We start from the raw sequence: 15,688 nt of genomic DNA on the forward strand, positions 1-15,688 counted from the left end.
ATTCAGCTGTCGTTGTGTCCTTGGGCAAGACGCTTAACCCCCCTGTGTGTGTATAAATATGAAGGGGTGAGTGGTTCATTGATAAAGTGCTTTGAGCTTTAAAAGAGGAAAAGTGCTGTCTAAAAATATGACCAAAACAACAGTCCTCACACTCTGTACTTCAGACATTCATTTGAACGTGGAGCATTATCTGTATCGTCACATTCAGGTGGAGTTGTGTTTCCTGTAGCTCGTGTTGTTTCAGTTTCAGTTTTGTTGTGTCAGCTCCACATGATGATGGACGAGACCTGCTGACCAGAGCCGTGCGGTCGGGGTTTGGTCCGGGGTTTGGTCCGGGGTTTGGTCCGGGGTTTGGTCCGGGGTTTGGTCCGGGGTTTGCAGTAGGACGCTGACCCAAAGTGAGGATTAGGATTATTGTGTTGCGTAACAAACCGTGTTCCTCGGTATCCCGCGTCTTGCCAGAACTTGTGATTCCCGGGCGAAGACGAGCGAGCGGTGACACAGTTTGAGCCTGGAACAAAAAAAAAAGCAGCTTGATCCACTTTAGTCACACTTAAAATCAGGATTAGGAAACACGCCTGGCAACCCATCTGAGGGCGCCAAATCAGGTCAGCCAGGATTCAGCCCGACAGCAACAAAAAACGAAAAAATAAAAATAGACGGTGGTGTTGTCAGGTTTTCGTGGGGTACGTGCAGGTGTGCTCTGAAGTTCAGCAGAACACTGAAACACTCACTGAAACTGAGTGTGATGGAGAGCGCGTGGAGATAATTACAATCACTCCACTGCCACTTTTCATTACGTTCCCCGGCACCACCTTAACGTATCGCCCGACGCAGACTCACAGACGCTCCCATAATGCACCTGTCTCCTCAAACAGAGACGGCCCCTCACTACAGACAGACAGCTTCAGATCAGGGGCTTCTAATCTGCCCCCTCCTCGCTCTGGAAGTGCTGTAATCCCACACAGAGCAGCACGGGGCGGACACACACACACACACACACACACAGGCACACACACACCCACACACGTACACACCCTGTGCCGTTTCAGGGGTCACTGCAGGGGTTAATAGACTGTTTGAAGCGGGTAAGTGAGCCAGCGCTTGGTATTTTCTCCCATTTGGAGCTTTAACGACGCCACAGCTGACAGGTGAAGACGCGCCGTGGACCACGAGAGGTTTTCACAGTTTTATCACAAGAAAATGTCTGAATTTAAACTCAAAATAAAACGCAGTATAAATGTATAAGCTGTAAATGGATCGTCAGCACAGGACACGTTTATAATGAGGTTTATGTAACGATCCCCTCATGCATTTGACTGACAGTGGCTCAGTTGGTAGAGCGTTTGCCCACTGATCTGAAGGTTGCTGGTTTGAATCCTGCTCTCGACATAAACATAAACATCACTGGTTGAGTGGTCAGATTAACTGATCCACAGGTTGATGGTGTGATTCCAGCTCCCACTTAAACCCCCCTCACCCCAGTGTGTGTGCGTGCGTGTGCGTGCGTGTGGGGGTGCGTGTGTGTGTGTCGATGTGTGTGTGTGTGTGTGTGTGGTTCATTGATGTAAAGTGTTTCGAGGTCTGAAGGTGGAAAGTCGTATAAAAACATGACCATTTTATTTTCTATTTTATTTGAATAAGGTCAGAGTTGAACAGTGTGTTAACCTGGTGCAGTATCATAGTGTTTATACCACAGGCTAATTATCAACACCAGTGCCCAGAAAGACCTTAACCCTTTAAGAGTGTCCAAACTATGGCCCCAGGGCCAAATGCGGCCCTCAGACCAGTTTTTATTGGCCCTCGGGCCTCGAGTTGAATCGGCCCAATTGATCATAATCAGAACTTTTAACAGCAAATTAAACTATTTCTACACTATAACCTCAAACATCACAGTGTGACACAGACCTAAAATAAACATGTGTCAGGTCTTAACACACACAGGGCTCAGACTGTGTGTAAAGCACCACACTGCACACCGTCTGGCCCTCAGCTTTAATATGATGTGGGATGTGGCCCTTGATAAAAAAGTTTGGTCATCTCTGGTTTAAGGACTGAGCACATTATAGACCAGTGTAACTTAGACTTTTATTATTTTTTTAACCATAAAATTCCTGTTAAATGAAGTATCAGTATCAGTACTTTTGCTTTTTTGTCACACTCTGTTTTACACAATCATCATCTTTATTTTTCCTTTGACACAAATAACTGAATCCACGGCCCCTGTGCTCTGATTGGTCGTCTTCAAGGGCGACATAAGCACATTATCATAATGACAGGAACATAAGAGCCTCGTGTCTCTGCTTTGAGACGCCCTTTGAATTTACATGAAGCACAAACAATTGTGGAGTTACGCTGATGGAAAGTCCACAACTGTGAGAGCATCTGACGCTACAGGTTAAACTGTTCAAATCTCACTTAAAAGCACTGGGTAGAAAAAGCAGTAAATACAGTGAATTTGTCAAGAGAATCAAATGTGTAAATGTCCCACACTCGCACGCTCATGTTTGACTTTTTCTCCTCGTGTCCAGCTGTGGTCAGGCACCAGCTCCATCACCGTGAGCTCCGTCAGGACTGGGGCCTGAGGTGGAGGAAATTAACATCGCAGAGTTAGAACTTTTGAATTGGTGCAAAGTTCCTTCCAAGTCGTTAAAGAAATATACTTTACGGTGGTGGATTTACGGCAGGTGCAGTAAAAAAGTCTCTTTTGTTCCTTTTGTCTTCTGCAGATAATTGCAACGGGCCCCTGGTGGCCGCCTTACCCCACTCGTCTTTTCAGAGCTCCTCCCAGTCCTCCAGCAGCTACGCCGCACACAACGCCAAACTCAACAGACGAGAAGGTGAGTGCACCCGCCCCTTTAACCAGCCCTTTAAGAGTTTGTCCCGCACGTGTCACTTTAATACTGCCTCCACATGACCTCAAAACTCCACGGACGTGAGCTGTAAACTTCCTCTGCACTTTTACCTTTTACATAAAACTTAAACATAAACTCACAACAGCCCCGGGAAATATAAATGATTAACATGAATGACATATTTATACAGGACGAGCGTCTGGAATCACACAGACTCAGACCTTTGTGCTGCAGTGTGTGTCTGTGTGTGTTTGTGCGTCGCCTTGAGTCCTCGTTGTTGTTCATAGATGTTTCACGATCACAAAGAAGCAGGAGTCGGCTCGTTTCAGTCTCCAGATACTGGACAGTAGCGACAAATGGGAAAAAGTGCATTTCCTCCTGAGATTTGACAAACACAGAGGCTCATTGAACAAACGCCCATCCACCTCTGCTGTTCCTGTGCTGTTCCTGTGCTGTTCCTCTGCTGTTCCTCTGTTGTTCCTCTGTTGTTCCTCTGCTGTTTCTCTGTTGTTCTTCTGTTGTTCCTCTGCTGTTCCTCTGTTGTTCCTCTGTTGTTCCTCTACTGTTCCTCTGTTGTTCCTCTGTTGTTCCTCTGCTGTTCCTCTGCTGTTCCTCTGTTGTTCCTGTGCTGTTCCTCTGTTGTTCCTCTGTTGTTCCTCTGCTGTTCCTCTGTTGTTCCTCTGCTGTTCCTCTGCTGTTCCTCTGTTGTTCCTCTGCTGTTCCTCTGTTGTTCCTGTGCTGTTCCTGTGCTGTTCCTCTGGTGTCGCCCTACTGTTCCTGTGCTGTTCCTCTGCTGTTCCTCTGTTGTTCCTCTGCTGTTCCTGTGCTGTTCCTCTGTTGTTCCTCTGTTGTTCCTGTGCTGTTCCTCTGCTGTTCCTCTGCTGTTCCTCTGTTGTTCCTGTGCTGTTCCTCTGTTGTTCCTCTGTTGTTCCTGTGCTGTTCCTCTGTTGTTCCTCTGCTGTTCCTGTGCTGTTCCTCTGTTGTTCCTCTGCTGTTCCTGTGCTGTTCCTCTGTTGTTCCTCTGTTGTTCCTGTGCTGTTCCTCTGTTGTTCCTGTGCTGTTCCTCTGTTGTTCCTGTGCTGTTCCTCTGCTGTTCCTCTGTTGTTCCTCTGCTGTTCCTCTGCTGTTCCTCTGTTGTTCCTGTGCTGTTCTTGTCTCTGCCTCTTTGTTCCTCATTATTCTCTGTGAAAAGTAAAGTCTTGGTGTTTTATTTTGAAAGTTCATTGTGTTTTCCTTGAGGAGCATCTGAGGTTTTTGTTTTTTCATGTGCTGACCCTGAGTTTTATGTTTGATTTATTTATTTAGTTTGAGACACAGCGTCTGTGCAGCTGATCCTCAAAACAAAACTCACACCAGAAGTTTCACCTGGAGAAACAAACTGAACACACCTGAAGGCTCACAGACCCCGCCCTGATTCAGGCTCACAGACTCCGCCCTGTTTCAGGCTCACAGACCCCGCCCTGATTCAGGCTCACAGACTCCGCCCTGTTTCAGGCTCACAGACTCCGCCCTGTTTCAGGCTCACAGACTCCGCCCTGTTTCAGGCTCACAGACTCCGCCCTGTTTCAGGCTCACAGACTCCGCCCTGTTTCAGGCTCACAGACTCCGCCCTGTTTCAGGCTCACAGACCCCGCCCTGTTTCAGGCTCACAGACTCCGCCCTGTTTCAGGCTCACAGACCCCGCCCTGTTTCAGGCTCACAGACTCCGCCCTGTTTCAGGCTCACAGACTCCGCCCTGTTTCAGGCTCACAGACTCCGCCCTGTTTCAGGCTCACAGACTCCGCCCTGTTTCAGGCTCACAGACCCCGCCCCGTTTCAGGCTCACAGACTCCGCCCCGATTCAGGCTCACAGAGCCTGCCCCGATTCAGGCTCACAGACCCTGCCCTGTTTCAGGCTCACAGACTCCGCCCTGTTTCAGGCTCACAGACTCCGCCCTGTTTCAGGCTCACAGACTCCGCCCTGTTTCAGGCTCACAGACCCCGCCCTGTTTCAGGCTCACAGACCCCGCCCTGTTTCAGGCTCACAGACTCCGCCCTGTTTCAGACTCACAGTATCAGGAGTTGAAGATGTGACGTTTGGATGTTTCAGTTGATGTTTCCGTACTTCATCGTGCTTCGTCTCACACAGGGGCGGGCGGCTGGTCTCCGCTGGTGACGGACCAGGAGCCGTGGCTTCAGGTGGACCTCCGGGAGCAGATGGAGGTGACGGCGGTGGCCACACAGGGGCGCTATGACAGCTGGGACTGGGTCAGCAGTTATGTCCTTCTGTACAGCGACACGGGCCGAGGCTGGAAACAGCACAGACAGGAGGACGGAGTCGGGGTGAGTGCACTCTGTGTGTATGTGATACTCATGTACTCTGTACTTATGTACTCTGTACTCATGTACTCATGTACTTATGTACTTATGTACTCTGTACTCATGTACTCATGTACTTATGTACTCATGTACTCATGTACTCTGTACTCATGTACTCTGTACTCTGTACTCATGTACTCTGTACTCATGTACTCATTTAAAGTTTCTTTGCCACGCCCCCTTTTCAGTGGACCAATCACTGTGCAGCAGGTGCGTTCCTGCTGCTGGATCTCTGTGTTAATGAAGTGTTGTGTTTCATTATGAGCTCATTAACACACAGACTCACACAGCTGATCCTGTGGGTCTGTGTCGACTCACACACACTCAGGGACATATGGAGTGTGTGTGAGCGGAATACAGAGGACACACACAGTGGACACACAGTGGACACACAGTGGACACACAGTGGACACACAGTGGACACACAGTGGACACACAGTGGACACACACAGAGGACACACAGAGGACACACACAGAGGACACACACAGAGGACACACACAGAGGACACACACAGTGGACACACAGTGGACACACAGTGGACGCACAGTGGACACACACAGTGGACACACAGTGGACACACAGTGGACGCACAGTGGACACACACAGTGGACGCACAGTGGACACACACAGTGGACGCACAGAGGACACACACAGAGGACACACAGTGGACACACACAGTGGACACACACAGTGGACACACACAGTGGACACACAGAGGACACACAGTGGACACACAGTGGACACAGTTTGTTTTGTTGTATGTTTTTGTGCGTTAATAGTCGACTTCGTCCGTCATATAAAGACGGTGCATTTGACTTTTTCTTTGTAAAAGTGGAGATTTTGTTGTTGTTTTTTTTGTAATATGTATTGTAATTTTGTTGTTGTAATATCACAATAAGCTCTTCTATTGGAACATTCTTCTGTTTATTTATTGCAGCTTGTGGCTTTTAATGAAACAGTTTATTTAAAATGCAGCATATGGAGCTTTAAAATGTTCCGTGTTGTCGTGGTCCAGATAATTGTGTTAATTATCATTTTATGAATAACTTGTTCCTGTTGAAAACGAGACGCTAAGGGACCGTCTCAAAAATAGTTTGTTGTTTCCGACTCAGACGAGTCCAGGCAAGTCTGTACAGTTTCCAGTCGTGTTCATATTTCCTCGTGCCGTCGTCGTCTCGCGCCGTCGTCTCGTTAGTTGTTATGTTTGGAGGCTCTGGGGCGTACGCCGGAGGAGACGGTCTCATGTTTTCTAAGTGGCTCGTGGTAAACACAGAGTCGAGGGAGACGGGCGTCTGTGGACCCTCGATTCCTCTGTCGTCCACAGCCTTAGTTACTCGCCCGGGGACACGGGGGACACCACAGCGTGTGACGTCCACCGGCGGAAACAACCTCCCCAAACCGGATCTGACTGGTTTTTATTTACCTGTAAATCACACACAATTTATAGGCTGCTTCTATAGACTGGAGCAGATCCTCCTTATGTGGATTTATAGGGGGCGCCGTAGAGATGGCAGCTCATACATCAAGCACGTCCATTCACAAAGAGGGAGGGGCTTATCCGTCTTTGGCTCTGCTACAACTGAAGCTCAAAGGAAACTTCACTGAGAGGGTCTAATGAGAGCCGCCCCCACCGCCGCCGCCGCCGCCGCCGCCGCCGCCAAACCTGAGCCCGAGCCCAGACCAGCGGGAAAACTGCCTCAGTACGAATGTAGAAAATGATCAACCCACCGGCCTCTGCCAAGGCACTGAGCCACTATGAAACACACTGACACACACTGAAACACACTGAAGCACACTGACACACACTGACACACACTGAAACACACTGAAACACACTGAAACACACTGAAACACACTGACACACACTGAAGCACACTGACACACACTGACACACACTGAAACACACTGAAACACACTGAAACACACTGAAACACACTGAAACACACTGAAGCACACTGAAGCACACTGACACACACTGACACACACTGACACACACTGAAACACACTGAAACACACTGACACACACTGACACACACTGAAGCACACTGACACACACTGACACACACTGAAACACACTGACACACACTGAAACACACTGACACACACTGACACACACTGAAACACACTGAAACACACTGACACACACTGAAACACCCCGACACACACTGAAACACACTGACACACACTGACACACACTGAAACACCCCGACACACACTGAAACACACTGACACACACTGAAACACACTGACACACACTGACACACACTGACACACACTGAAGCACACTGACACACACTGAAACACACTGAAACACACTGACACACACTGAAACACACTGACACACACTGAAACACCCCGACACACACTGAAACACACTGACACACACTGAAACACACTGACACACACTGACACACACTGAAACACACTGACACACACTGAAACACCCCGACACACACTGAAACACACTGACACACACTGAAACACACTGACACACACTGACACACACTGACACACACTGACACACACTGACACACACTGAAACACACTGACACACACTGACACACACTGACACACACTGACACACACTGAAACACACTGAAACACACTGACACACACTGAAACACCCCGACACACACTGAAACACACTGACACACACTGAAACACACTGACACACACTGACACACACTGACACACACTGAAGCACACTGACACACACTGAAACACACTGAAACACACTGACACACACTGAAACACACTGACACACACTGAAACACCCCGACACACACTGAAACACACTGACACACACTGAAACACACTGACACACACTGACACACACTGAAACACACTGACACACACTGAAACACCCCGACACACATTGAAACACACTGACACACACTGAAACACACTGACACACACTGACACACACTGACACACACTGACACACACTGACACACACTGACACACACTGAAACACACTGACACACACTGACACACACTGAAACACACTGACACACACTGACACACACTGACACACACTGACACACACTGAAGCACACTGACACACACTGAAACACACTGAAACACCCCGACACACACTGAAACACACTGACACACACTGAAACACACTGACACACACTGAAACACACTGACACACACTGACACACACTGAAACACACTGACACACACTGACACACACTGACACACACTGAAACACACTGAAACACACTGAAACACACTGACACACACTGAAACACACTGACACACACTGAAACACACTGACACACACTGAAACACACTGACACACACTGACACACACTGACACACACTGAAACACACTGAAACACACTGACACACACTGACACACACTGAAACACACTGACACACACTGAAACACACTGACACACACTGACACACACTGAAACACACTGAAACACACTGAAACACACCAGAGCCTTGATTGAAATTAAGAGTCCTGCATAGTCACAGGAACAGAGACATGTGTCACACAGAGACATGTCACACAGAGACATGTCACACAGAGACATGTCACACACAGAGACATGTCACACAGAGACATGTCACACAGAGACATGTCACACAGAGACATGTCACACAGAGACGTGTCACACACAGAGACGTGTCACACACAGAGTGTGAAATAGTGTGAATAGTGTGAAAATAGCAGGACTTTGTTTTCTACCTCGGACATTAGTGTGAAGTCATCCAGGGTAACTCGGCTGAATTATATTACGACTTTATTGGAGGCAGATGTGTTGCTATGGCAACCAACTAAAGTAAAAGAAGGAAAGAAGATTATTTTGTTTAGATAAATCACAAACAACAGAGTATGATGTCATCACAGATGGAGGCTGTGTCATACACTGTATGTATATATAACGACAGAGCTAACCTGCTAGCATACACTGTATATATAAATGGACATGGCTAACCTGCTAGCATACACTGTATATATAAATGGACAGAGCTAACCTGCTAGCATACACTGTATATATAAATGGACATGGCTAACCTGCTAGCATACACTGTATATATAAATGGACAGAGCTAACCTGCTAGCATACACTGTATATATAAATGGACATGGCTAACCTGCTAGCATACGCTGAAATTGAAAATTGTCTCTTCTCTCTGTCACTGGGCCATGTCTGAGTGTCCACACTGTCCCCTGCAGGGGGCACTATTCAGGGGTTACATCACTTTTAGAGGTGTCCAAATGTCCAGCTGGACAGTCCAGTCTGTTTATGTGAGTCTGACATAAACGTGTGAGATTATTATTAGTCCATAAAGACTTGAGCCAGTCCAGTCAGAGTTTATCAGACTTTAGACTTTAGACTTTTTTCACCCAGAGCCAGACCTGAGTGTCCTGAGCTGTGTCTGAATGTGAATGAGGGTCAGGGGCTGGGGGAGACATTCGGACACAGCCTGAGAGAAAGAGCTGGAATAGTTTGAACCTGCAGACCTCCACACACCAGCTCCGTCCTAAAGGAGCAGTTCAAACCTCTGCTGTGTGGATGTGAACAGGTTTCTTAGCAACAGACTCCAACAAGAACTTTATAATGGACTTTTAACTGTTTTTACTCGAAATTTACTTAAAAATTTAAAAAGTTATTTTTCTTCTACCTACAAAAAACAAGAAAATATAATAAGAAATCAAACCTATAAGAAATCACCTATTGTTTGAGGAGATTTAGAACAAACCCATTTTACTTATAACCTGTCCTGCAGACACATGTTCCTCTGTGTTTGAAACGACCTGATGCCCTGCAGGGATCTCATTACAGTTTTATCTCCTGGTTTAAGATGATCACTGTTACAATTCTCAGAAAAACAATCACTGTTGGACAACAGCCCCCTCAACCGCACTGTTAGCGTCACATTTTCCTGATAGTATCACTACTTCCTGTTCACGTCCCTACTTCCTGTTCACGTCCCTACTTCCTGTTCACGTCCCTACTTCCTGTCAGCGTCCTTTCTCCCTGTTAGCGTCACATTTTCCTGTTAATAATAGTCGTGTGGTCTTTATTGTGCACAGAGGTCAAATGTCACTGTCAGATCGTCCTGATGAGTTTGAGAAATCAGCCGTAAACATCGGAGAAGAAACCCTCAGACTCCTCCACCTCGCTCTCCACCTCGCTCTCCACCTCGCTCTCCACCTCCACCTCGCTCTCCACCTCCACCTCGCTCTCCACCTCCACCTCGCTCTCCACCTCGCTCTCCCCCCCACCTCGCTCTCCCCTCCACCTCGCTCTCCACCTCCACCTCGCTCTCCACCTCGCTCTCCACCTCCACCTGGACGTCTGAGCCTGTTCATTTGTTAAAATGTCTGTGATTTTATCTGGATCCTTGATAAAAAAAGAGATGCTTCTGATGTTTATACTGACACTCAAGTTAAAGTTTTTTGTATTTGAGTTAAATCCGCCCTGTCCCACGTCCACTGTGTCCAGACGTGTAAGCAGCAGGTCAGAATATGTTTGCTGCATTTGAGTGTCCGATAATCAGGAAGGGCATGTTAACATACTAGTTGTTAGCTTGACTGTCACAATTCAAAATTCGACTCTGGTTTCTGACAGTTGTGAAAGAAACAGAAACATCCACAGTCTTCCTACAGGGGGCACTGTTTAGGAGTCACCACATTTTTAGTGCTGAGTGTCCAGTGAGTGAAAAAGTAGTGCACTCAAAATTTACCAAAATGCATCTTGAAAAGTAGTGTCCAGCGCTGGTCACTAGAGCGGTCAATATGGACCACAATGCACTGGGAGAGTCAGCAGTGGACAGAGACGGGTCTTTAACTGGACACACTGTCTCGCTGTGCTGGTTTGATGCTAGTTTTATATTAGTTTTATGCTAATGTTAGTTTTGTGCTTGTTTTATTCACTGATGAAAGTTAAAAAGTTGTTAAAAAGTTTGGACAGGTCTGGAGAATTAGCATGATTCATACAAGTCCCAAGTTTATTTGAACCACCATCGTTTTCAGTTTTTCCTTTTTTTTTTTCCTTTTTACGTAACGAGGTAATTAGTAAAAAAAGATGTTTTTAATATTTTTTCTCATGAGCACATCAGCACATTTTGTTTGATTGACACTGTCACAAAATATAATTCTTTTAGTCTCTTTACAGTTTTAAAATAAGATCTATTAATTAGGTTTGTTCTGTTGTTCTCAGTGGTTATAAAAGTTTTTGTTTTTTGTATTGATCCTTCACTAGACATGGGACGATATTGAAATTTGGTGTCACAATTTTCATGGCCAAAATAAATAATTTAATTTAATAATTACAATTTTAATATTAGGAATAGGCTCCATGTTTAAACAGCTGTTAAAATGTTGTACTTTGTTATGAGTAAAAATAACAGTGATCGTCAGGAGAAGTTGTTTTTTCTGCACGTTCTGGAGACACACTGGAGTTTATCTTTGTTGACGATTATCACGATTACTGTATTGTCCGGACTATAAATCGCTTTGGAGTATAAGTCGGACCAGTGAAAAAATGCATAATAATGAAGAAAAAACATATATAAGTCGCATTTTTAGGGAAATATATCGTATAAAATCCGAGATCAAGAACAGACATTTTATCTTTAAAGACAAGTTAACATAATAATAATAAAATAGAGAACAACGGGCTGAAGAGCAGTACAGCTAACGCATTTTTGTTCAGTGTTTCTCAGATGTTTTTTAAATGAGTGTAATGTTGATATTTTAAATGTTGAGTGGTTCAGGAGGAGTAGATACTGGTCCAAGTCTAGAGCCCCTCGCACGACTGTCACTGTGACAAGAACCAACATGTGACTTTATAGATTTGAATCATTTCACATAAAAGTCACATCTGAGGAGAAGTCACACCCCGAGAAACTATGAAGCAAAGTTAAAAACAGTACTAAAAAGTGCCACGAACGATTTGTGTTGACCCTTTTTATCACATTAAACTATATTATTGTTTATCTTATTAGATCTCACACCTCTGGATTTCTTTGGCGCTTCTTAAAGACGTCGTGAATTAAACAAAGATACGGGACATTACTGGAGTAAAGCTAAAGATAAAGATGAGATTGAAGCGTCGATGAGGCTCTGCTGCAGCGAACGCGGCGAGAAATCCAGTCCCGTCGTGATGTTCTTCATATAGACGTGGATCAAACGAGGTGGATGGAGATATCTGATCATCTGCCTTTGTAATAATGTTCTAGATCGCACAGACTTTATGTACCCCCTGTTTAATTCTCTCCGTGTATTTCTGGACTCGCTGACCGAAGCCCGTCTGTCCGCGCGGTCGTCTGAGTGGCTCGAGGCCCCGGTCTTTACTTCACTCTTCACAGCTTCATTATTCGCACCTTTAGGCTGTTACACTGACCTTCTGGAACAAAGTGCTGCCTCCGTGTGGCCCCGAGCTCCATTTACTCTCCAGTGGATAGATTAGAATAAAACCTCCGCCGCCCGAGCGCCGTACGCCACCAAAGGAAAAGTGACACGGGGGAACTCATCAGCAGGAAGAGTAAAGAGCCTTAATGAACGAGGGGGAAGCGTCGGCGTCCAGACACAATGCACATAATGACGTCACCGTGGGGTTAGGCCTGTTTGCGTGGATAAGGGACCCGGCCTGCCCCCGCTGGAAAATCCTCCTCGGGCTCTCAGCTGGAACGCACGAGATGTTCAGGCGAAGTTTTTTTTCCAAAGCAAGAAATAGGAGCGTGACTAAACTGCTGAGCGCACACCGTCAGGAAAAGTTTCAAAAGTTCAACGTGTTCATTGCGTTCGTGCGTGTTTATATCTGCAGCGCGTCCGGTCGGGTCTACAGAGGAACCACACGGAGAGCGGGGTGATCGATCGACGTCTGCTTTGACCGAATCGTTCAAAAACAGCGAGTTAAACCCACTAGAGTCACAGTGTGCAGTTACGTAAAGCTTTATACGACGGTCCTCAGGGGACGAGCAGAGCAAACACCAGAGCCTCATCGGAACAACTCACTGTTTGACTAATTGGAATCTCGTTATGGAAATGTTAAAGCAAAGAAGAAGTTTAGGGAGATTTTGCCTTTTACGTTTGTGCCAAAACAACATTATGCAACACGAGCGTTTGTTAAATCAGACCCGTTCAAACTTCAGATCTTTAACCTCGATATAGTTGTTGTTTTTTTCTCATTTACACTCCTGATTCATGTTTGAGTTTAATCTTTTATCGACTCATTTCAAAACGCCATTTTGCAGCATCTACCCCCGTTTTATTTACTTAACCTGTGATAGTCATGGGTTTGAAGTGTTAGCGTCGTGTTTGAAATGTTAGCCTCGTGTTTGAAGTGTTAGCATCATCACAACACTTTAAAATGAAGTAATTAAACTCAAGTTCGACCCTGAAAAATGCCCCGTTTCCAGGTTTGAGTCACTTTTTGGGGTTTCACAGAACTGGGTCATTTTGCTGAACCCAAACACTGAGTAATGACCTTTGAACCCACCTTTTGTCTGGTCTATTCTGGGTCAAATCCTGCCAAACACCCAGTGAAAAAGGTGATCGACCTCATCCACTGGGACACGCCCACCGGGACACGCCCACTGGGACACGCCCACCGGGACACGCCCACCGGGACACGCCCACTGTGACGTCCGCTCTTCCTCCTCCAGTTTTATTTTCTTAATCGTTGATACTTGTAGGATTCTGCAGCGTCGCGTCGTCATTTTGGTCCAAATGTTAAAAAACGCTCTGCTCTAGTGCGACGTGCATCTGTCCATAGGGGGCGCTACAGCTACACGCCTCTTTATTATCATGACGTTTACGATGACGTCAGCTCTTCTTTCTTTTATGAAGTCATTTTAGTTGAATATTGTGATTTAAAATGTGTAAATTATAACAGAATGATCCACAGAGATGAGAACCATAGAGACACAAACTAGATTAAATTTGTTTCCGCACAAAAGCAGATCACTAAATGTTGTTTATTGGTGTTTGCGTACACGGGGCTGGTATCGGCTGCGTTAGACCCAAATTCCCTGTAGATGTGGGGACACGTCTGTGGCGGAGCAGAATTATAAACGAGCCCACAGAGCCGCCGCTCGTTATAAGAGCCGTCCACTCGCCTCCTGTTAAAATGCTGGAAATTGGAAAGCGGTGGCATAAATCACAATTAGAGCTCTAACAGTCGCACTGCTGCTTTGATTATCTTCCAAGAAGCAGTGTCCTGGTTTTTAATGACACCCCTGCTGCCTCGTTACAGATACATGGCACTGGCTTGGCTCCGCCCCCTCCTCGCTCTACAGTCGCCGGTGTTATTGTCCTGGTGTCGTCTTTTGTTTTTTAAGAGTTGAGGCTTGAGGTTTCAGTGTCAGCGACGGCTCTTTACGGCTCCTCAGACTGTGGACGCCCGTGTGGTCCATTACGAACGGGGTTATCGGCGATGTAACGGAAAAGAGACGCGTTTGTGTTGTTTTTGTTGTTGTTGTGTTGTTTTTAGCTCAGTGTGAGGAAATTCTAGAGTTTGTGTAACATTTATGTGCCAGGATGAGATTATTAAGTTAAAACTCTGAGTAAAAACAGTGACGGTTAATGGACAGATTCTTGTCTTCACTTTATATAAATGGACATGGCTAACCCGCTAGCTGCTGCGATCCAAACAGGAAGTGATCGTGGCGCACTTCCTGCTCCATCGACTCCACTTTGCCTCATCATTTTGGTCTTAAATGTTCGTATTAACCTGCTCTACATGATTGTGAGGTTAAACGTGACAATCATCTGGATCTATATTAGAACGACAAAAACAAAGGGGGCGCTAGTGAGATGGTTTGGGACTAGATCACGTTTTATGACTCCTAAATGATGTTAAAACTATCCTTGTTCGTTTGTCTGGAGTTTTTTCACTTCTGATTCACTTTATTAGTTTTTAAAAGTGTTTTCCTTTCGGACACTGACCCCTGGTGGTGACTCGGGGGTAGTTCAGCTTCTTCTTTGGCCGTTGTGACGTTGTTCATTTATTAAACGTCCCTAACACACAGACGAGTTTGTTTGTTTGCACATTTAAAATCATTCAAAGCTGATGTAACGTTCAGGAAACACGTGTCAAAAATACACAAATACACAAAGTACGCACAAAGTTTACACCAGAGAGGCTTCAGTCGAGGTGAAGGTGACGGGACGATAAACATTAACACGGTTCATCGCGATAGAAAGAGTCGCTTGTAATTATTTGTGATATTTCTGTGGTTTGGGAGGAGAGAGCAGGTACTACTAATACATAAGTGAGAATATAGATGAGAAGGAAAAAAATAAAAATAAAATAACAGTTATAAAATAAAATAAGATAAAATAAATAAATAAAAAAGTAATTAATCTAAATAAATACATAAATAAAGATTTGGGTGTGATCAGTGAAGGTCAGTTGGTGGGACATTTATCTTTTTATCAGAATGTGCAGGAAAAAAAATACTTCTGATGTTTATTTCTTGATCCCTGCTGTTTTCACTTTGAACAGAA

The 15,688-nt window shown here is 45.6% G+C and overlaps 1 protein-coding gene across 1 annotated transcript in view; it reads left to right on the forward strand.

Moving 5' to 3' along the window:
* Nucleotides 1-2,765: 2,765 nt before the first annotated feature.
* Nucleotides 2,766-15,688, forward strand: part of LOC117389683 (contactin-associated protein-like 5) — a 90,878-nt gene continuing 77,955 nt past the window's right edge. Inside the window, exons 1-2 of the mRNA XM_033987395.2 lie at nucleotides 2,766-2,840; nucleotides 4,984-5,177. Of these exons, the coding sequence (XP_033843286.1) occupies nucleotides 5,052-5,177 (126 nt within the window). The 5' untranslated portion in view covers nucleotides 2,766-2,840; nucleotides 4,984-5,051. The remainder of the gene's footprint in view (nucleotides 2,841-4,983; nucleotides 5,178-15,688) is intronic.

This window comes from Periophthalmus magnuspinnatus, chromosome 21, assembly GCF_009829125.3.
Source record: "Periophthalmus magnuspinnatus isolate fPerMag1 chromosome 21, fPerMag1.2.pri, whole genome shotgun sequence".
Lineage (NCBI taxonomy): Eukaryota > Metazoa > Chordata > Actinopteri > Gobiiformes > Gobiidae > Periophthalmus > Periophthalmus magnuspinnatus.